Below are 24,227 nucleotides of genomic sequence, written 5' to 3'. Positions count from 1 at the left end.
TCTTTCTTTTTTTTAAATATTCATTTATTTGAGAGAGAGAGAGAGATAGACAGAGTGTGAGCAGGGGAGGGGCAGAGAGAGAGGGAGACACAGAATCTGAAGCAGGCTCCGGGCTCTGAGCTGGCAGCAGAGCCTGACATGAGACTCAAACTCATGAACTGCAAGATCATGATCTGAGCCGAAGTCGGACACTTAACAAACTGAGCCACTCAGGTGCCCCTCTTTTTTTATTTTTAAAGTTTATTTATTTTGAGGTAGTGTGTCCCTGTGTGTGTGAGTGGGGGAAGGGCAGAGTGAGAGAGGGGGAGAGAGAATCCCAAATAGGCTCCATGCTGTCAGCACAGAGCCTGATGCAGGGCTCAAACTCATGAACTGTGAGATCATGACCTGAGCTGAAATCAAGAGCCCAACGCTTAACCAGCTGAGCCAGTCAGGTGCCCCTGGTCTGATTTTGCAACTTTTTCATCATCCGGTTGTATATTATAAAAAATCCAGCAGCATCACAAAATTGTCAGAATTTTGCTCTTCTTGAGTATATAGTCTTTCCTCTAGGCTCTGCATTCTCCATTTTTCCTCTAATTTTTGTGACATTTTAAAAAGAAAAATGTCTATATTGGGTCTGATTTCAATTTCTCAAGATTTACATGTCATCATCTCAAGTTTTGTGATCATCTTGACTTTTACTTGCTCTAGAACATAAATTCCCCTACCTTTCTTTTTTTTTTAAATCTACTTTAAATTATAGAAGTGATATAACAATACTAGAGAAAATTTATCTTAAATGTAAGAAAAATTGAGCCATAGTCCTGCCATCCAGTCAGAATTGATGTTACCATTTTTGTGTGTTTTGTGTGTTTCAGGCTTCAGGTGAGATGGCAGAGTGTCTCTGTGGTCATGTGTTCGTCCCACCCAAGCAGACTCCTGCAGTTTGACCCTTTCATATATCCCATGTGGCCGAGCTCGGCCACTTCTCTCCTGTTTTCTGTCTCTCCAAATCCTTCTCTTTTACATTCTCTCATTCTGTGTCCCCCCACCCTATGAAAATCTCTCTCATTCCTTTGCAGCTACATATGGTACAATGTAATCTACCTATTAACTACCCACGCTTCATGCCACAAGATAGGAGAAGGGGAAATATGGTAATAGGTTTCCAAAAAGAATTTGGGGACAGGGAGGAGAAAGAATGATGAATTCTCAAACCAAATTCCAGGCAAAATTCTAGAACAGCTTAGTAATGTTTGGTTTATTAGCACTTAGCTAAGAGTTAGAAGCCAGCATGGGTTTATTGAGAATAAATGTGTCAAACTGAGCTCTCTTTTTTTGGAGCATTATGGACTGGCATTTTAGGGAGCCATAAATTTAATGTATTATAGTTTTAGTAAAGCATAATCATAGCAATAAAGTAATAATAATAATACAGATAAATGGAACCATGTTACTTCCTGCCCTCAAAGCCCTCAAAGGTGGCTTCTTATTACACTAAGAATAAAATCCAGAATCCTGTATGATCTGGCTCTTGCCATCTCTTGGTCTTTATTTCCTGTGCCTCTTCCTCTTATTAATTCTTTTCCGGCTTACCTGGCCCTCTTTATGTTTCTCCACCATGAATATGCCAAGCATACTCAGGGCCCTTTAGGCTGGAGTGCTCTTTCCTGAGATACTTGTTTCACCTTCTCCCTGATTTAAGTCACCTCTACTCAGGAAACCTTCCCTCCCACGCCTATCTAAAAGAATACACCCAACACATGCTCCACTTATACGGCTTTGTCTCTCCAAAGCTCATATCATCACCTGTGAAGTTAGTTTTCAAATATTTGAACACGTTCTCTAACTGCAGCCAGTAGGGGTTGACACTTAATAGCCTACGGATTTAAGTCCACATTCCTTAGTATGGAGTTCAAGACCTTTTGCAATGTGGCCTGAATCTAACCTTTCTGGTTTTACCTCCCGCTTCATTCTGCTTGTGTCGTCCTGCACATTCTTTCCTGCCTCCCCTGAGCCACCCCCACCCACCTTGACCACACATATTCTTCCTGTGTCCATGCCCCAGTGTAATGATTAGTAATAGAAGTGAGGCAGATATTACCCATGTGATCTTAGAAACATTCTTTAGTTACTTAATACCTTGATATCTTTCTCTGTGAAAACAGTGTAAGTATCCTATAAGGTTGTAATGAAACAAGGTAATGTATGTTAAGTGCTTGGCACAGAATTAGTGCTTCTCTTTGTTTTTCCTTCACTAACTAGACCAACTCATCTTCTGATCCTGAAACATGAGGGGCAGTCACTCCTTAATTAGATTAGTAGGTCATTGTCAGTCTGGAGAATAAACTTCTGTGCCATACAAATATGTCATTGGCTTTGACTTTCCAAATTATTTTTATCAGGGTCTTGGACGAAACGTTGCAAGTGAACTAGTGTTTTTCCAGCTTAAGGTCACTCAGCTAGTTAAGTGACAAGGTCCACCCAGGTCCACACGACTCAAAAACTTGTCCTACTATGCCGTAAGAACTATAGAACTGGCAGTGGAGGAACAGAATCTGGTCTTATTTTTATTGTGGTAATCTGAAATGGTCTGAAACAAAGCTGATGTATTTTTAGGGGGCATTAACAGAGGTATAGTTAAAATCAAGAAAAATATTAGTCTGGAGCATAGAAGGCACTCAATAAATGTTTTGCTTTGTCTTTTTTTAAAATCGTATTGACTTGTCAGACTACATTTGGAATATTGTGTTCCATTCTTGGTGCCACAGGTTAGGAGTTGCTCTGCCAAACCAGACTTGGGGAGATTCAGCCAATGAACACTCTGGAAACCATGTCAGATGAGGAAGGGTTGAAAGAAGTGTGGGTGTTGAACCTGGCTGGGGAATGGGTAGAAGGGTTGGAGTGGACAAGCTTTTTTCCAAGTATTTCAAGATCTGATTGAGGAAGAGGGGTTAACTTGTTCTGTGAAGCTGGCGGGCACAACCAAGGCCAGCATTTATGAGGAAGTTGATTTTCAATCACCAGAAGAAAGACATTTAAAGTTTGTTTTCTAACAGTGGAACAGAACAATAGGGATGACATTATTCACAGGAGTAAACTTCCTGTGATTGGAGATATTTGGATATAGGTTAGAAAATCATTTTGGGGAATATTTTATGGTGGTATATATGGTAGGTGGGAGATTAGACTTTCCCAGCTAAAGAAAATTTGATTAATCTTCTCTATTTATTTTTATCTCAGGAGCTACATTATAAATTTCCTGGGGCCAAGGATAGGTCCCTTTCTTCTGTATCTCCAAAAGCTTCTTGAGGATGATTCTGTTTTTTTTTTTTTTTTAATTTATACATCTTCCATGTAAGATAATTTTTAAATAAATAAACTTTCTAATCTTCTTTTGCCTCACCTCCTCTACCATTTCCTCCTCCACCAAAAAACCGCAACAATCTAAGCCTGAGATAGACAGTGTAGATATGTATTATAATATTCTCAATCCAAAAGTCCCTCCCTTAAGTCATCTAGATTTCTGAGACTTCTCAGTCTTCTTCCACATCTGTAGTGACATGCTCAAGGTCCCAGATTGGATTGTGGCAGAAATGGGCCTAGGAATCAGGCTTTCTGGCTCCTACCCTCCTTCTTTCCATTACCCCATAACACCCATGGGACACATTGTAAGATCCAGAAATTGATGGCTGGTAGCCTGCCTCCATGTTATTTTGATGAGGGGAATCCAGGACAGTTGCTGCTATTATAAATGATTATGGCACTTTCCAAATCCTAGCTTTCATAACTTCAGTCCGTTTGTTCTGTTGCCAGGTTCATATTCAGATATTGTTTTCATTTGGTGTCTGGGAGGTTGTTTTTTTTTTTTTTTTTTTCTGTCAACTCTTTATGGACAAGTGTTTGCTTATTAAGTTTTCTTCTGTGCTATAGTGTGAAAACATTTTTTTCCCCCTTTTGGTTTTGTTTTGTGTGTTTTATGCTCAGTGACTGTTGTGGGATTGGGTAGATGAGCCCACATACAGATTTAGGTTGGTCCTCTGTGGGTGGTTTAGAATGTTTGTGACATTTATGGTCTGCAGAAGCCGAAGGGGTGGCCTGTTCCATACCCTCCTTGCAAGGATAGGTATGTCATGTGTTTGCCAGACCGTGCTTAGCTATTTGCCTTTGGAATTTTACCATAACTTCTTTTTTGGGGACTGATTCTCCACACTTTTTTCTTTAATCTGTAAACTATTATAATTTCTTGCAGCTTTATGAAGGATTTATATGTTGGATAGATTGTTGGGTAAGGAGAAAGAGAAAGAAAGAGAGTACGGATATGGGGAATGAGTGGCATAAAGGGGGATGCAGGGCTTGGGTCTTCCACTGCCAAAAGTTAAATACTTTTAACTTTTTGAGATTGATTTTTGAAGGTGTTGATAGAGTGTAGGTAGTACTGGCTAGTTCAGCGTTTATACCTCTGGGTGTTTTGATAAGCCTTGTAGCTCACACATAAAGCACTCACATTACCAAATGTTAATTCATTTTATTAACTAAGGATATTTCTATGTATTTTATGTGGCACATGATTCCTTCCATCCCATTGGTGAATATGTCCAGCAAATAGTTTATGGTGAAACATCTAAAATGACAGTAAAACTTAGATTAAAAGAAGTCATTGGTAACGACTTGTTATAGTCAAGTAGTCACATGTTTTTCATTCGCTGACTAGGATGCATGTTTAAAATACAGCTTTGGAACTCAATTAGGAGAGACAGAGTTGGAGCAGAGATGAACATGTATTAAATTAACCTAGTCATTAGTTTTTAATTTAAATACTGTTCAGCTAAATAATTTGGCACCCAGTAAGTTTCAGTGGTGCTCCGCTGGCAGTTTAAGCACATCACTAATTATTCACAGGCTTTTTTCCCCCCTCCTCTTCTCAAAGAAATGTGGAGCCAGCAATTTATTGTGGTAAAAATATTTTCGTGCACTTGCTTTTTCTGTGGAAATATTTTTCGCACATGGATGACTGGTACTACAAAGTTAGCTTTCACCGCCTTCAGGTCAGTTCGTTTTAGAACATTTGGAAAACGATACCCTTGAAATAAGAAAATTAAGCAAGGGAAAGAGCAGTCTGCAGCAGCTTGCGGAGGATTGGGTTTGAGGCTCAAACTGAAGATTTTTCCTGTCATATGATTAAAAGTTGAGAGTTCTCTAAATCAGCCTACTCAGCTTTTTCTGGAGAGAGACTTCCTACCTCGTTCGTTTCTCTCTCCCCCACCTCACATGTCTTTTATTGTCACATACTAAACCAACTGTGGGAGTTTTGTGGATAGGCTGAGAAATAGTGAAAACAAAGGACTTGATGTGTGAGAGAGATTTCTTAAAAATGTTTGTTTATTTTTGAGAGAGAGAGAGAGAGAGTGCATGCAAGGGGGGCAGGGGTAGAGAGAGGGGGTGGACAGAGGATTTGAAGTGGTCTCTGCGCTGTCAGCAGCGAGCAGCCCCGATGCGGGGCTTGAACTCACAAACCCTGAGATCATGACCTGAGCAATGTCGGACACGCAACCGACTGAGCCGCCCAGGTACCCAAGATTTATATATATATGTATTTTAAAGCAGACAACAGGACTTTGCATAATAAAGAGCAGGGTTCTTTCTTCTGCGTACAGAACCTAGATGGTCATCCCCTCCACTTATGTGAATACACGGGAAAGTCTACATGAAGTAGCGGACAGAAGGTGGGTGTTAAAGTTTGTCTTGATCTGGATTCTGTCTCTTCCCAGCTGAAAACTCTTTACTGGCTCCCCATCATCCTAAAGTAGTGTAAATCTGAACATGCATCAGAATCACCTGAGGGCTTGTTAACACTGAATACCAGGCCTCACTCTCCGAGTTTCTCATTATAGGGAGGGCCCTGATAATTGCATTTCTAGCAGGTTCCAAGGTGATTCTGATGTTACTGGTCCAGGCACCACACTCTGAGAACCACAGACTCTAGAGAGTGAGTTGGGAGTTATGCTCATAATAGAAAGTCTTTGATGAACCCATCCTCTGCCTTTCTCTCCAGGCTTATATCCTGTTAATTCCCTCTTGACTAGTAAGCTTCAGCAATGTCCAACTGCTTTCAGTTCATCAATATACATGTGTTATTACTCAAAATGAATTACTTGTGCTCTGCAGAGAGAGTGAGGGTGATTTAAAGAGTGAGGATGGTTTTGTCTGTTTTACTAATCCATAAACACACACATACGCATCCATGAGCATCTTGATAAGGGTAGGAGCCAGAAGATGAGAATCTGCTGTTCCCTCAATGGTCTCTTCCTGCTTGCCTTTCCTAGAGTAGTGAACTGATCATGCTGAGAGGGATTCTAGTGTTAAACATGCATATCTCTGTATAACATGAGTTTTAAACACAAGCCCACCATTTCATCTGGCTCCTAACTGAAGAATCAGTAACCCATTTCAATTCCAGAGGAAACACTGTGATTAGCTTCTTGAGAAGTAGGACGACTTTATACCTTATGGGTGTTCTCAAGGATTTCAAGGGATAATTTTGACTAAATATGACTTCACCTTGTATGCCAACTGTAGGGCTCATTGTCTTGTAGGATGAGTCTTTACTGTCTCTGTGTATTTACATCCTTTCTTCTTTGTTGGATCAGCATACTCTGAAGCCATATCTGTGTCTCCATTTCATTTGGGGCTTTATGGAGAGTATTCTGGACTGGCTCACTCAATGTGGCAATACATCATCTATCATGATAGCTTATTTAATAAGTGTTCAATGAAACTTATTGAATAAATGAGTAAAATAACAAAGGAACAGTGGAATTGGATGATCTTATTAGAAAGAAGAAGATACAGACTTTCTTTTCTGTGAGAGACAATTGTGGATCAATGGAGTATCGAAGAAGGAAGGCACCTTGGGATTGTTTAATTAAAACCCCTTTTATGATAAATCCTAGAAAAGCAAAGTGATTTCACCCAACATTTCTTTCATTTAATCATTCTGCTTATCCTTTTCTGGATAGATTTCTAGGTTAGCCAAATCCCTTTTAAAGTACAATAACTAGATAAAAAAAAACCCACAAAACTCTAGTATTAACTACCATGGTCTCTCTGTGGACAGATTTCCCCTTTAGCATTTGCATGTTACACTAATTTAAATTATTTCAGCATTTTGTTGACTCTTCATCATAAAAAAAAATGAATGACCATGTATTGTTCCTGCAAAGGCAAGTGTTTTATTCGGTTTGTATCCTTTTTGCTCAGGATAATAATTGGCCCTTGGGCATTAAAAAGTTTGGTTGTTGATGAAATAAGTGAACTGGCGGAAGCTTTGAATCAGTTATTTGCCCCTTTTATAATCTTAGAACCACAGTGCTATTAAGGATCTTCAGAGATCCATTGGAAATCATGACTTTTAAAATAAGAAAGCACTTATATCCCCTTGGCATAGACTCTATCACATTTTAATTCCACTGAGATAAATTCTTTTTAAAAAATTTTTATTGATTGATTGATTGATTGATTGATTTGAGGGAGTAGGGAGGAGCAGAGAGAGGGGGACAAGGCATCTGAAGCCAGCTCTGTGCTGACAGCAGAGAGCCCGATGTAGGGCTCAAACTTATGAACTGTGAGATCATGACCTGAGCCGAAGTCAGACGCTCAACTGACTGAGCCACCCAGGTGCCTCCCCCACTGAGATAAATTCTTAAATTTAAAAATTCTAAATATTTTAACATCTTATGTAGCTAAATTTCATGTCATTTAATCATGGACACAATTACAGCTTAGCTTCTGTTTTCTTTCTTTTTTTTTTTTTTTTGTAAAGTACTTCTTTTTGTCCAGTTTCTCTCCTCACTTTCATATACTTATGTCGTTCAGCTTTCCTTCCTCAGGGTGGATAGACTCTGCCTCTTCCCTACTCCACTTGTTTCAGAATTCAAGTATTTCGTGCATATGAGTAGCAGAACTGAGTCACACGTGTAACTTGAACCACACGGGAGTCTGGGTGATACAGTTTTTAGTTGTCCAGATTCTGCATTTCAGGGGGTTGGAACAGATCCTGAGCGAGCTAATCCACAGCATCTACTGACGCCTACTGAAATTATGTGTCAGCTCAGTGTTTAAAGCAGTCTGTAGTCATGAACGCAGAGTTCTGCAGTGCACTTACTAGGGGATATGCTGGAAATCCATGAAGAGATCACTTGTTTCAGCCGTAGTTTTGCTTTGTGAGTTGAAAATAAAAGTAATTGCTGACTACCTGCCTTACACCCTGCCCTAGCCCCTGTGTGTGCTGGGGACAGTAACCCATGCAAGCGAGTTATTGCCACCCTGACCCTGGCTCTGATGACGGTAGCTCCGAGGTAACTGCCAGTCTCCTGAGAGCCTGGGGATGGCTCTGCTTGTGGGATGTGAGCATTCTACCTCACCAACTCAAGAGCCAGCAAACAAAACTCCAGACTGCTACCAGGAGAATCTTCCTAAAACACAAATCATAGTTACTTCCCAACTTAGGATTTTCCCATCCCATCCTATTTCAAGGATCAAGATAAGCTTATGCTTCTTAAAATGGCATGCAAAGCCTTCCATGATTTGGTCCTATCTACCTCATCTACCTCAAGTCTTTCCTCTGTTCCTTAAACAATTTCAACTATGAGCTATTCTAGTTATATTCTAACTGCATGGAACTGCTGAAAATTACCCACAGGTACCATGCTGCTTCATGCTTGTGTGTCTTTACTGATAAAACACCTTGGTTTGAATCCCAGATCCACTATGTTTATAGGGTTATTGCTTAGCACAGGGCCTGGCCTAGAGAAGGTGGTTAGTACATGCTAGTTTTATCAGTATGTGAGGCAATAAAATCGTAAACAAGGGGAAATGTGCTGTCTTTGGGACCAGATAGACTTTTTCGATAGCCCTGATTTAGCACTTCATTGCTCTGAATCCATAGTCCATCACATAACTATCTTGAGTGTCCACTTTCAATAAAGAATGATCTTAGGAATGTGGAAAGATAGTGCATTTGAAGTGTCTGTCACGTGCTTGCACATGGTAGATGGCCAGTTAATGGTAGTTCTTGTCTCTTCCGTTATTTATATCAGCTGTAACTTAACTCCTTTCTACTGAGTAACATTGGCTACTGAGGGTCTCAGAATGTCACAGTCCCTCTAAATTTTTTTTTACTGGGTCATTATCTTTCTAACTTGAGTAGTAGGAAATGTCTTATTTGTTCATAGAACTAACTGGCATTCTTGGCTTTGGATTATCACAGCTTTGTGTCCCTCTGTCCACCAGGTGTGAGGGTAGGAGGCAGAAAAAAGAAAGGAAAACAAATAAAGGCCAAACTTGCTCTCTTGTTCCATGGATACTCAGAACTAGAAGAAATCTTTTCCAGATGGTCTTTTGCAGTATACTGTACTGTTTCCCCAACCCCAGCTAATATTTTATGTCCATTCTCTACCAAGCTTAATTCAGTTGCTTTCTCCTACCAAATGAATCTTGTGTTTGATATCAGCAGACTCATTTATCTGTTTAGTCTAGTGATAGTATAATTCAGAGATCGTATTTGACATTCAGGTGAGTGATGCCTGTTTGAATCTCATGTTTGAAAGACACATGCAGTTAAATATATTTATCGAAGAAACCTTGTACACAATTTACTGTCACTTGTATTACTTGTCCATTGCCCTATACATGTCATTTTTGAGGGGAAATCTTAGCCCTGAGGCCTTTTGGGCAGTAGACTGACTTTCATATTGAATTCTATTGTCCATGAACTTTAAATTCCTTAGAAGGGGAGATGATCAGTCTTTAGAGATGTGACGTTATCTGACACTGAAAAAAATATGTATGTATTGGGGTGCCTGGGTGGCTCAGTCAGGAAAGTGTCTGACTTTGACTCGCCATGATTTCATGGTTTGTGGGTTTGAGCCCCACATCAGGCTCTGTGCTGGCAGCTCAGAGCCTGGAGCCTGATTCACATTCTGTGTCTCCCTCTGTCTCTGCCCCTCCCTGATATGCTCTGTCTCTCAAAAATGAGTAAATGTAAAAAAATAATTTAAAAATATGTATATATACGTACATATATATGGATATTTTTACATATGTATGTATATATTTCTAACTCCAATATTATGACATCCTACCATTTATTAAATTTTAACTATGGTATATCTAGCAATCTCTTAGTAAAATTTGGAAGAATTGATGTTCTCCCTAGGACATTTACTAATCCAAGGGGAAGGGCTAGATGTCTTCTACCACCTGGATAGACATTTATAAATTAATCTACATGAGTAAATAGTTCACTAAAGGTATCCTAAAATAAGTTAATATTCTGAAAAAGGAAACTTGATTCCAGATTTGGAGGGCAAAATGGGAAAAGACACAGCCAATCCACTATTTATTTGTTATGGAGATGGAGATGCCAACCATGTTTAATTATTTACTCAAAGTTACAGAGCTTCTTAATGCAAATTGGCATTCAAACTCACTGTTTGAATATTGTTGTATATTAACTGACTGATTTTAAATAAAACTTGGCAACATTTAGTAATTACTGTGAAAAGCTCAGAAATGTTAGTCTCTCTTTCTCTTTCTCTCTTTTTTTCCACAGTGAGAGGAACGGTGTTGAAATAGTCTTAAATGAAGAACACATTGTACTTAATTTTATCCTTTTGGGCAAGGCATTGTACTTTAGCTTTCATGGCTCCTGGGGATGAAAGAGATAACACGAGTGTTTTTTCTTCTTCCTTTACTCATTCTTCCCTAGTAACCCACCCGCTCCTAAGAGAATAGCATTGCTTCATAGAGACCAGGTGTGTATTTCTTTCCAGTTCCAAAGAAACACAGAGATACTGCAAAGGGGATTTCTGCCACAGTACATCCTTATTTCATGGCGTAAGTACATTGGAAAGGAAGGATTCAGTGGGTTCCCTTATCTGTAGTCAAGGGATTTCTAAGCTCCTAAAAGAGAAGAGGTAATGATTAAGTACACAAAACTTTATGTATGTATATATGCATATATGTAAGTGTCAAGTCTTCTTTGAGACAGTGAGTTTCTGGTTTATACAAATTAAGACCTTATTTCCCCAAATCTATCTTACAGACCTTTTCAGAGGCAATTAGATTTAATGCGGATTATGGAGTTTTTGAAGTAGTTAACAATGCTCCACAACTTCTGGAAAAGCAACTGAAAAAAATTCTACGAAACCAGCAACCTCGAAATCCCATCTATGATGTTGTAAGGAAAGGAAAGAATGATATTAAACCTGTTCAAATGAATGCCCCCTATGAAAATGAGACCATTAATGTCAACTACAATATTATGGTAAGAAAGTATACTTGATAAATATACTAGGTAACTAAAGCATTAGGTAAATTAACATGAGGTTCCTTGGGCTTGCCTTTCTGAAATGTAACTATATTTATTAAATTTTATTGTACTTATACATAGAATTTGTTAGTTGTTGTATCATCTTTTTCATCTCAAATGGCCAGTTTAATCTAGCAGTTTTGTTGATATTTGATTTTTAATATGAGAAGATTCACATAACTTGCTTTCAATACTTAGGATATAAGGCTAATTTGGGGGAAGTAGAAATATGTATATCCCTTATAGTCTAGATGCACTCTAGAAAATGCGAGTATACAGTAAATTTATCTCCTTTGGGTTCTATCCTAACAAGCAGTTGGGAATTATGATTTCTGACCCTCAAGTTAGGCTATGTGACTCTGACCTCCCTGGCATTAAATTCTACTCTCAGTTTCTGGATTTTGTCTCCTTAACATGAGGTAAAAACAAAACAAAACACACACACAAAAAATCAAAAACCTGGGTTCTAACATTGGTTCTTTAACTTACTGGTTCTGTGTTCTTGAACAAATCATTTTGATGAGCCTTATTTTCATCACCTGTTAGATGATACCATCACCACTTACTACTTAGGTTTGTTGTATGGTTCAGCTGAAAATAAAATGAATGTTTAACATTTTCCATGATTTGAAGTGTCTGATGGAACTAGACTAAAATATGCTCAACCCTTAAAACATAGCTCTTCTCCAGCCTGACACTTGTTCAATGCTTCTTTTATTGAATTCCAATATATTTCATCTTTGTTTATTTTCATCAAATTAAATGCATTAATAGTAATACTAATAGCATTTAAAATACTTTTATAAATACTAAAAAAAGCTATGTCATAACATTGTTTTGAAGTTTAAACAAGGAAATCTGATCTATAAAGCACCATATCAATTATTACAATATTCATTCATGATAAAAAGTCTCAACAATCTAGGTTTAGAGGGAACATACCTAAACATAAGAAAAGCCATATGTGAAAAACTCACAGCCAACATCATCCTCCATGGGGAACAAGTGAGAGCTTTTCCTCTTAAATCAGGAACAGGACAAGGATGTCCACTCTCACCACTTTTATTCAACATAGTACTAGAAGTCCTAGCCACAGCAATCAGACAAGACAAAGAAATAAAGGGCATCTAGATTGGTAAGGAAGAAGTAACATATTTCACTATCTACAGATGACATGATATTATATATAGAAAATCTTAAAGAATTCACCAAAAAACTACTAGAACTGATAAATGAATTCAGTAAAGTTACGGGGTACAAAATTAATATACATAAATCTGTTGCATTTCATGCAAACTCATTCCTAATAAAAAATCATTAAAAAATAAATTACTGAAACTATTAAAGGCTACCCAAAATCAATAGTAAACACTGTAACCATTTCCACTAGATCATAAGAAAAGAAAAATATATCTTCCTTGCACTTCAAAATTATTTTAGACTTCTGGTCCATTGGAGTTGGCGACCTGCAAGAGCAGTTTTGGTACCAGGTGATGGCAGAGGCCAGGCTGGAGTGGTTGAAGGAAAACCATGAGAAAGTGTGACAATGCCTATTATTTGAGGAGTTTTCAAGTGTTGTAAGAAAAAAGAAAAAAAAAGTGTCGTAAGAAAAAAGAAAAAAATTTTGTTGCACAAAAAATTTTGCAATCAAATAAGACACATCTTTACAGCTTTTGACAGGCACTATTATGGATATTTAACTTCAGATGTCAAGAAAGCATTTAGTCAGGTGGCTCCCAAGTTATCAGAAAGGACTGTTATGCAGGTATTCAGGGCTACTTCAGTGAACAAATCAAAGCACACCTGGTGGAGGGTCCAAAACATCACTACGAGTAGGGAGATAAAACAACCAGAGTTACAACAACAGAGCAAGTAACACACTCAAAAAACACCTCCTGAAGGGCCAGGCCCTAGACAGAGTATGACTCCTCTTTAATATAGTAGTCCTCACAGGTGCAGGACACATAACAAGCTTTTAAAACACGTGAGGGACAAAAAACTAGCCCAAATGACAAAATGGAAGAATTCTCCTAAAAACAAATTCCAGGAAGAAATGACAGCTAAAGAATTGATCAAAACAGGTATAAACTGTGTAACTGAACAAGAATTTAGAACAATAGTCATAAGATTAACCGCTGGGCTTGAAAAAAGCATAGGAGACAGCAGAGAATCTATTGTTACAGAGATCAAGGAACTAAAAAATAGTCATGATCAATTAAAAAAATGTTATAAATGAGGTGTAAAATAAACTAGAGTCAGTGACAGCAGGACTGAAAAGGCAGAGGGGAGAATAAGTGAAAAAAGATAAAATTATGGAAAAAGATGAAGCCGAGAAAAAAGATTAAATTCTGGGCCATGAGGGGAGAATTAGAGACCTAAGTGATTAAATGAAATGGAATAATATCTGTATCATAGGAGTTCCGGAAGAAGAAGAAGAAGAGAGAGAAAGGGGTGGAAGTTGTACTTGAACAAATCATAGCTGAGAACTTCCCCAATCTGGGAAAGCAAACAGACATTGAAATCCAGGAGGCACAGAGAAGTCCCTTCAGATGTAACTTGAATCAATCTTCTGCATGACATATAGTAAAACTGGCAAAATACAAAGATAAAGAGAGAATTCTGAAAGCAGCTAGGGACAAATGGGTCTTAACCTACAAGAGTAGACACATAAGGGTAGTAGCAAACCTATCTACTGAAGCTTGGCAGGCCAGAAAGGAGTGGCAGGAAATTTTCAATGTGCTGAATAGGAAAGATATGCAGCCAAGAATCCTTAATCCAGCAAGCCTGCCATTCAGAATAGAAGGAGAGATAAAGGTTTTCCCAGACAAACAAAAACTGAAGGAATTCATCACCGCTAAACCAGCCCTACAAGGGATCCTAAGGGGGATTCTGTGAGTGGAATGTTGCAAAGGACCACAAAGGACCAGAGACATCACTACAAACATGAAGCCTACAGATAACACAATGACTAAATCTATATCTTTCAATAATAACACTGAATGTAAATGGACTACATGCTCCAACCAAAAGACAGAGGGTATCATAATGGATAAAAAAACAAAACCCATCTATTTGCTGTCTACAAGAGACCCGTTTTAGACCTGGGGACACCTTCAGATTGAAAGTGAGGGGATGGAGAACCATCTATCATGTTACTAGAAGTCAAAAGAAAGCTGGAGTAGCCATACTTATATCAGACAAACTAGATTAAACTAAAGGTTGTAACAAGAGATGAAGAAGGGCATTATATCATAATTACAGGGTCTATCCATCAAGAAGAGCTAACAATTATAAATGTTTATGCACCGAATTTAAAAGCACCCAAATATATAAAACAATCACAAACATAGGCAATCTTAAGAATGTGGTAATTGCAGGAGACTTTAATACTCCACTTACAACAATGTACAGGTCATCCAGACAGAAAACCAATAAAGAAACAAGGGCCCTGAATGATACACTGGACCAGATGGATTTGAGAGATACATTCAGAACTTTTCACCCTAAGGCAGCAGAATACAACATTCTTCTCAAGTGCACATGGGACATTCTCCAAGATAGATCACATACTGGGTCACAAAACAGCCCTCAATAAATATAAAAGCATTAAAACCATACCATGCACATTTTCAGATCACAATGCTATGAAACTTGAAATCAACCACAGGAAAAAGTTTGGAAAACCTCCAAATGCATGGAGATTAAAGAACATCCTACTAAAGAATGAATGGGTCAGCCAGGCAATTAAAGAAGAAATTAAAAAATATATGGAAACAAATGAAAATGGAAACACTGTAGTCCAAACCCTTTGGGATGTAGCAAAGGCAGTTCTCAGAGGAAAATACATTGCAATCCAGGCTGAGCTCAAAATAAGAAAAATCCCAAATACAAAATCGAATAGCACACCTAAAGGAACCAGCAGCAGAACAACAAAGAAACCCCAAGGCCAGTAGGAGAAGAGAATTAATAAAGATCAGAGCAGAAATAAACAATGTAGAATCTAAAAAAACCCCAAAAAACAGTAGAACAGATCAATGAAACTAAGAGTTGGTTTTTGAAAAAATAAACAAAATTGATAAACCCTTAGCCAGACTTCTCGAAAAGAAAAAAGACCCAAAGAGATAAAATCACGAATGCAAATGGATTTATCACAACCAATCCCTCAGATGTACAAGCATTTATCAGAGTATACTATGAAAAATTGTATGCCAACAAGCTGGACAACCTGGAAGAAATGGACAAATTCCTAGACACCCACACACTACCAAAACTCAAACAGGAAGAAATAGAAAATTTGAACAGACCCATAACTACTGAAGAAATTGAATCAGTTATCAAAAATCTCCCAACATATAAGAGTCCCAGGCCAGATGGCTTCCCAGGGGAATTCTACTAGACATTTAAAGCATATTTAATACCTATCCTTCTCCAGCTGTTCCAAAACATGGAAACAGAAGGAAAACTTCCAGACTCATTCTATGAAGCCAGAATTACCTTGATTCCCAAACCAGACAGAGACGCCACAAAAATGGAGAATTACAGGCCAATATCCTGATGAACATGGATGTAAAAATTCTCAACAAGATAGTGGCAAATCGAATTCAACAGCATATAAAAAGAATTTTTCACCATGATCAATTGGGATTCATTCCTGGGTTGCAGGGCTGGTTCAATATTTGCAAATCAATCAGTGTGATACATCATATTAGTAAAAGAAAGGATAAGAACCAATGATCCTATCAATAGATGCAGAAAAAACATTTGACAAAATACAGCATCCTTTCTTCAAACCCTCAAGAAAGTTGGGATAGAAGGAACATAACTAAACATCATAAAAGCCATATATGAAAAGCCCACAGCTAATATCATCCTCAGTGTGCAAAAACTGAGAGATTTTCCCCCTGAGATCAGGAACATGACAGAGATGTCCACTCTTCCCACTGTTGCTTAACATAGTATTGGAAGTCCTAACATCAGCAATCAGACAACAAAATGAAATAAAAAGCATCAAAATTGGCAAAGAAGAAGTCGAACTTTCACTTTTTGCAGATGACCTGATACTCTACATGGAAAACCCGAGTACTCCACCAAAAGGCTGCTGCAACTGATACATGAATTCAGCAAATTTGCAGGGTACAAAATGTACCGAAATCGATTGCATTTCTATACGCCAATAATGAAGCAACAAAAGAGAAATCAAGAAATTGATCCCACTTACAATTGCACCAAGAACCATAAAATACCTAGGGATAAACCTAACCAAAGATACTAAAAATCTGTATGCTCAACTATAGAAAACTTATGAAGGAAATTGAAGAAGACACAAAGAAATGGAAAAACATTCCATGCTCGTGGATTGGAAGAGTAAATATTGTTAAAATCTCAATACTACCCAAAGCAATCTGCAGATTCAATGCAGTCCCAATCAAAATTGCACTGGCATTCTTCTCAAAGCTAGAACAAACAATCCTGAAGTTTGTATGGAACCACAAAAGATCCCGAATAGCCAAAGTAATTTTGAAAAAGAAAACCAAACAGAAGGCATCACAATCCCAGACTTTTGCCTCTACCTCAAACTGTAATCATCAAGACAGTATGGTATTGGCACAAAAGCAGACACATAGACCAATGGAATAGAATAGAGAACCCAGAATTGGACCCACAAATGTATGGCCAACCAATCTTTGACAAAGCAGGAAAGAGTATCCAATGGAAAAAAGACAGTCTCTTTAGCAAATGGTGCTGGGAGAACTGGACAGCAACATGCAGAAGAATGAAACTAGACCACTTTCTTACACTGTACACAAAAATAAACTCAAAATTGATGAAAGACCTAAATGTGAGACAGGAAACCCTACAGGAGAAAGCAGGCAACAACCTCTTTGACCTCAGCTGCAGCAATTTCTTGCTTGACACATCTCCAAAGACAAGGGAATTAAAAGCAAAAATGAACTATTGGGACCTCATCAAGATAAAAAGCTTCTGCACTGAAAAGGAAACAATCAACAAAACTAAAGGGCAACCAACAGAATGGGAAAAGATATTTTCAAACGACATATCGGATAAAGGGATAGTACCCAAAATCTATAAAGAACTTACCAAATTCAACACCCCAAAAAACAAATAATCCAATGAAGAAATGGGCAGAAGACATGAATAGACACTTTTCCAAAGAAGACATCCAGATGGCCAACAGACACATGAAAATGATGCTCAGTGTCACTCATCATCAGAGAAATACAAATCAAAACCACACTGAGATACCACCTCACACCAGAGTGGCTAAAATTAGCAACTCAGAAAACAAAGATGCTGGTGACGATGTGTTTTTGGTGGGAATGCAAACATGTGCAGCCACTCTGGAAAACACTGTGGAGGTTCCTCAAAAAATTAAAAATAGAACTATCCTATGATCCAGCAATAGCACTACTAGGAATTTATCCAAAGGATACAGGAGTGCTGATTCATAGGGGCACATGTACCCACTGTTTATAGCAGTGCTTTCAACAATAGCCAAATTATGGAAAGAGCCTGAATGTCCATCGACTAATAAATGGATAAAGAAGATGTGGTTTATGTATACAATGGAATACTACTCGGCAATGAGAAAGAATGAAATCGTGCTATTTACAGCAACATGGATGGAACTGGAAGGTATTATGCTAAGTGAAATAAGTCAGCCAGAGAAAGACAGATATATGTTTTCACTCACATGTGGATCTTGAGAAACTTAACAGAAGACCATGGGGGAAGAGAAGGGGAAAAAAATAGTTACAAACAGAGAGGCAAACCACAAGAGACTCTTAAATACAGAGAACACACTGAGGGTTGATGGGGGTATGGGGGAGAGGGGAAAATGGGTGATGGGCATTAAGGAGGGCACTTGTTGGGATGAGCACTGGGTGTTGTATGTAAGCAATGAACCATAGGAATCTACCCCAAAAACCAAGAGCATACTTTACACACTGTATGTTGGCCAATTTGCCAATAAATTATATTAAAAAATATTATTTTAGATTTCCTAGACAGAACTTCAGCATAATAAATATAAATAACTACTATCAATTTGCAAGAGTAATCTGAATTGTCTTTATTTGCAAATGAATAAATGGCTTAAATGGTTTTTAAACTGAAATATTACAATAAAATGAAGGAAAAAAAATTTTTTTAATTTTTTAATGTTTATTTATTTTAGAGAGAGAGAGAAAGAGCACAAGCAGGTGAGGGGCAGAGAGAGGGAGACACAGAATCTGAAGCACACTCCAGATTCTGACACACTCCGAGCTGTCAGCACAGAGCCCGACGTGGGGCTTGAATCTGCAAACTGTGAGAGCATACCTGAGCTGAAGTCAGAGGCTTAACTGACTGAGACACTCAGGTGCCCCAATCCAGGAAAAGTTTTATGTAAACTAAGCATGTGAGCCATCTTCTCAAGAAGTCAAAGACTCCAGAATCTTTAAAATAATCAAAAAACAAACCTGGATACCAAAATTAAAATGTGTCACATGTTAGAAAATGACATAAAGTTAAAAACCAATGATTTAGAAAAAAAACTTTGCAAGTATGAGGAAATGTATTTTATTTAATTTCTTAATTACCAATCTTATTCAAGAAAAAGACAAGTAATCTAATAGAATAACTGAAGTAATTCAACAAACTATTTACGAGAGGAATTAAAATGGAAAATGAGCAAATAAAAGGTGTTTAATCACACAGATTGTCAGAAATATGCAAATTATAAGTACAATCATACCATTTTTTAAGACGTTAAATTGGCCTACACTTTTTTTTTTAAGTTTATTTATTTTGAGGGAGAGAGAGAGAGCGTGTGTGCATGTACAAGGAAGGGGCAGAGAGTGGGGAGAGAGAGAATCTCAAGCAGGCTCTGTGCTCACAAATGGTGAGATCATGATCTGAGCTGAAATCAAGAGTCAGACACTTAACTGACTGAACCACCCAGGCCTTCCAGCCTACGCTTTTAAAAAATAATAACATCTAGTGTTTGTAGAATATTAATTGCTACAGTCTTTGGGAGTTAATCTGGCAAAATCATTTAAAATTAAAAGTACTATGACTTATGCTAGAAAAGCTGTGTAAGGATTTATCCCATAGAAGTAAATGTGTATTACAGGAGCTACAGTGCAGCATTGACTTAAGTAGTATAAACATACTATATATTTATCAATGGAAGAATTATGGACTATTATATGACTATTTCAAAGAATGTGTTTGAGCTGTTGTTCTCATGAGATAGATGCACATGTTGCACTGTTCAGTGAAAAAAGTTGTAAATGAAAGTATATAATATGATTCAATTTTTATATAAAATAAATCCTACATATGTGTTCCAAAAAACCTGTTGCATTTCGATACACTAATAATAAAGTAGCAGAAAGAGAAATTAACAATCCCATTTACAATTGTACCAAAATAATAAAATACCTAAGAATATACCTAAGCAAAGAGGTGCAGGACCTATACTCTGAAAACTATAAAACATTGATGAAAGAAATTGAGGAAGATACAAATGGAAAGATGTTCCATGCCCATGGTATGGAAGAACCAATATTGTCAAAATGTCCATATTACTGGGGAACCTGGATGACTCTGTTAAATGTCTGACTTTGGCTCAGGTCATGATCTTGCCTTTCCCAAGTTCGAGCCCCATGTCAGGCTCTGTGCTGACAGCTCAGAACCTGGAGCCTATTGCAGATTCTGTGTCTCCCTCTCTCTGCCCCTCCCCTGCTAGAACTCTGTTTCTCTCTCTCTCTCTCTCTCAAAAATAAATAAACATTAATTTTTTTTAAATGTCCGTATTACCCAAAACAGTCTACAGATTTAATGCAATCCCTATGAGAATACTAACTACATTTTTTCACAGAACTAGAACAGATAATACAAAAATTTGTGTGGAACCACCAAAGACCCTGAATAGCCTAAGGAATCTTGAGAAAGAACAAAGCTGGAGGTATCACAATCCCAGATTTCAAGATATGCTTCAAAGCTGTAGTAACAAAACAGTATGGTACTGGCACAAACCTAGACATATAGATCAATGGAATTGAATAGTGAACCCAGAAATAAACCAACCTTTGTACAGTCAGTTAATCTACAACAAAGGAGGCAAAGATGTACAATAGGGAAAAGACAGTCTCTTCAACAAATTGGGCTGGGAAAGCTGAACAGCAACATGCAAAATAATGAAACTAGAACACTTTCTTATACCATACACAAAAATAAACTTCACATGGATTAAAGAACTAAATGTCAACCCTGAAACCATAAGACTCCTAGACGAAAGCATAGGCAGTAGTTTCTTTGACATTAACCATGGAAACATTTTTCTAGGTATGTCACCTAAAGCAAGGAAAACAAAAGCAAAATTCAACTATTGGGATTACACCAAAATAAAAAACTTTTTGCACAGTGAGGGAAACCATCCACAAAACAAAAAGGCAACCTACTGAATGGGAGAAGATACCTGCAAATAGTACATCCAGTAAGAGGCCAATGTCCAAAATGTGTAAAGAACTTATACAGCTCAACACCAAATAAACAATCTGATTAAAAAAATGGGCAGAAGAGGTGTCTAGGTGGCTTAGTTGGTTAAGCATCCAACTTTAGCTCTGGTCATGATCTCATGGCTCTGGGCTCTGGGCTCTCTGCTGACACCTTGAAGCCTGGAGCCTGCTTCAGATTCTATGTCTCCCTCCCCCACTCACTCACGCTGTCTCTCTCTCAAAAATAAACAAACATTAGGGGCGCCTGGGTGGCGCAGTCGGTTAAGCGTCCGACTTCAGCCAGGTCACGATCTCGCGGTCTGTGAGTTCGAGCCCCGCGTCAGGCTCTGGGCTGATGGCTCGGAGCCTGGAGCCTGTTTCCGATTCTGTGTCTCCCTCTCTCTCTGCCCCTCCCCCGTTCATGCTCTGTCTCTCTCTGTCCCAAAAATAAATAAAAAACGTTGAAAAAAAAAATTAAAAAAAAAAAAATAAACAAACATTAAAAAAATTTCTTTTAGTGGGCAGAGGATTCTGAAAAACAGTATGGAGTTTCCTCAGAAAGCTAAAAATGGAACTACCCTATGATTCAGTAATTGCACTACTAGGTATTTACCCAAAGGGCACAAAAGTACTGATTCAAAGGTATACATGCACCCTGATGTTTATCACAGCATTATCAATAATAGCCAAATTATGTAAACAGCCCAAATATCTATCAGCTGATGAATGGATACAGATGTGGTATATATGTACAATGGAATATAACTCAGCAATAAAAAAGAATGAAATCTTGCCATTTGCAATGATGTGGATGGTGCTAGAGAGTATTATGCTAAGTGATATAAGTCAGAGAAGGACAATACCATATGATTTCACTCATATATGGAATTTAAGAAACAAATGAATATAGCAGGGAAAGAAAAAAAGGAAACCAAGAAACAGATTTTAATTATAGAGAACACGCTTATGGTTACCAGAGGGGGTGTCAGGGGAGATTGGTGAAAGAGGTGATGGGGATTAAGGAGTGTGCTTGTTATGATAAGCACTGGGTTTTGTACGTAAGTGTTGAATCACTAAATTCTACCCCCAAAACTAACATTACACTGTATGTTAACTAACTGGAATTTTAATAAAAGCTTGAGAAACCTAAAATAAAAAATAGGCAGGGCACTTGAACATACATTTTTCCAAAGAAGACATGCAAATGGCCAACAGACATATGAAAATATGCTTTACGTCACTAATCATCACGGAAATGCAAATTAAAACTACAATGAGATATCACCTTACACCAGTCAGAATGGCTAAAATAAAGAAGACAAGAAATAGCAAGGGTTGGCAAGGATGTGGAGAAAAAGGTATCCTCATGCACTGTTGGTGGGAATGCAGATTGGGGCAGCCGCTGTGAAAACATTATGGAGGTTCCTTAAAAAATTAAAAATAGGGGCGCCTGGGTGGCGCAGTCGGTTAAGCGTCCGACTTCAGCCAGGTCACGATCTCACAGTCCGTGGGTTCGAGCCCCGCGTCAGGCTCTGGGCTGATGGCTCGGAGCCTGGAGCCTGTTTCCGATTCTGTGTCTCCCTCTCTCTCTGCCCCTCCCCCGTTCATGCTCTGTCTCTCTCTGTCCCAAAAATAAAAATAAAATAAAAAATGTTGGAAAAAAAAAATTAAAAATAGAATTACCATATAATCCAGGAAATCCACTACTACATATTTGCCCAAAGAAAATGAAAACACTAATTTGAAGAGATATATGAACCCTTATATTTATTGCAGCATTATTACAGTAACCAAGATAGGGAAGCAGCCCAACTGTCCATCAATAGATAAATGGATAAAGAAGATGTGACCTATGTAGCTGAATATTACTCAGCCATAAAAAAAGAATGAGGTCTTTGAGATCCTGCCATTTGCAACAGTATGGATGGACCTAGAGGGTATAATGCTAAGTGAGATAAGAGAAAGACAGCTACCATATAGCTTCACTCATATGTGGAATTTAAGAAACAAAACAGACAACCACAAAGAGAGACAAAAAACCAGACTCTTAACTATAGAGAACAAATTGTTGGTTGCCAGAGGGGCAGGGGCAAGGGATGGGTGAAATAGGATTAAAAGTACACTTACTGTGATGAACAATGAATAACGTATAGAATTGTTGACTTAGTGTAGTGTATACCTGAAACATATAACACAGCATGTTAATCATACTTTAGTTTTAAAAAATGGACATAGGATCTGAATAGACATTTCTCCAAAGAAGATGTACAGGTGGCCAAAATGCATATGAAAAGATGTTCAACATTCATTATAAGAGAAATGCAGCCAACATTGGGAGATGGGTGTGGGGAAATTGATGTGAAATGGAGAGTGATTGCTAATGGGTATGAGGTTTTCTGGAAGGTGATGAAAATGTTCTAAATTTGATTGTGGTGATGGTGTGTGAATATACTAAAAACCATTGGATTATACATTTTAAATGGGTGAATGGTATGGAATGTGAATTCTGTCTCAAAGCTGTTATAAAGAAAAGGCAGTGTGCATGCACACACACACACACACACACACACACACACAAATCTCAACGAACTGTGTCTACACACCTATTAGAATGAGTAAAATATGCAATGCACATTGACAATACCAAGTGCCATTCAGGATGCAGAGCAACTGGGACTCTCACATTGTTGATGAGAATTCCATTTTGGAAAACAGTTTGGCAGTTTTTCTAAGTTAAACATATACCATCCTACCCATCTATCCTACCCTTGCATTTTACCAGAGAAATGAACAGTCTCTTCAGTTCACACAAAAATTGTATGTGAAGTCTGTAGTTCCCTTATTTATAATCACCAAAAACTATAAGAAAAACCCAAATTTCTTTTAAGTGGGGAGTAGATAAAGTGTGGTTCATCTCTACAGTGGAGTACTTCTCAGCTGAAGAGAAATGAAGAGGAAGGAACTAGTGATCCATCTAAGAACATGGGTCAATCTCAAATGATTATGCTAAATGAAGAGAGCTACAACTGTATCCCAGTTGTATGACACTTTGGAAAAGGCAAAACTGTTGAGAACCAATCTGTGGTTGCCAGGGCCTAGGGTTAGAGGGTGTCACTGAATGCAAAGTGACATGAGGAAGTTTGGAGGAAGTTGGAACAATTCTATATCTTCATTGTAGTCATGGTTATACGACTTAAATATTTGTCAAAACCTTACAGAACTGTTTACTAAAAAGGATGGATTTTACTGTATGTTTTTTTTTGTTTTTTTTTTGTTTTAGTTTTAAGGATTAAATAGTTTTACCTTAGGTAAATCATTTTTGTGTTTTTTTGTAAGTATTCATTAAGGTGTCATGTTATGTCTAACAAGATTGT

The 24,227-nt window shown here is 37.9% G+C and overlaps 1 protein-coding gene across 15 annotated transcripts in view; it reads left to right on the top strand.

The window, feature by feature from the left end:
- RGS22 (regulator of G protein signaling 22) overlaps positions 1 to 24,227 on the top strand; it is a 176,143-nt gene that overhangs the window by 20,542 nt on the left and 131,374 nt on the right. For 14 of the 15 annotated variants that reach the window (XR_006212830.1, XR_006212829.1, XR_006212828.1 and 11 more), the window contains exons 3-5: positions 5,640 to 5,708; positions 10,815 to 10,878; positions 11,087 to 11,308. Coding sequence is in view for 7 of the 15 variants with exons in the window: in XM_042972794.1 (XP_042828728.1) it covers positions 5,647 to 5,708; positions 10,815 to 10,878; positions 11,087 to 11,308 (348 nt within the window). In the remaining 8 variants the exon portion in view is untranslated. The remainder of the gene's footprint in view (positions 1 to 5,639; positions 5,709 to 10,814; positions 10,879 to 11,086; positions 11,309 to 24,227) is intronic. The other variant, XM_042972797.1, reaches the window with a different exon arrangement.

Source organism: Panthera tigris, chromosome F2 (genome assembly GCF_018350195.1).
Source record: "Panthera tigris isolate Pti1 chromosome F2, P.tigris_Pti1_mat1.1, whole genome shotgun sequence".
NCBI lineage: Eukaryota > Metazoa > Chordata > Mammalia > Carnivora > Felidae > Panthera > Panthera tigris.
Note: the sequence above shows the minus strand (reverse complement) of the source record. Positions and strands in the feature narration are given on the sequence as shown.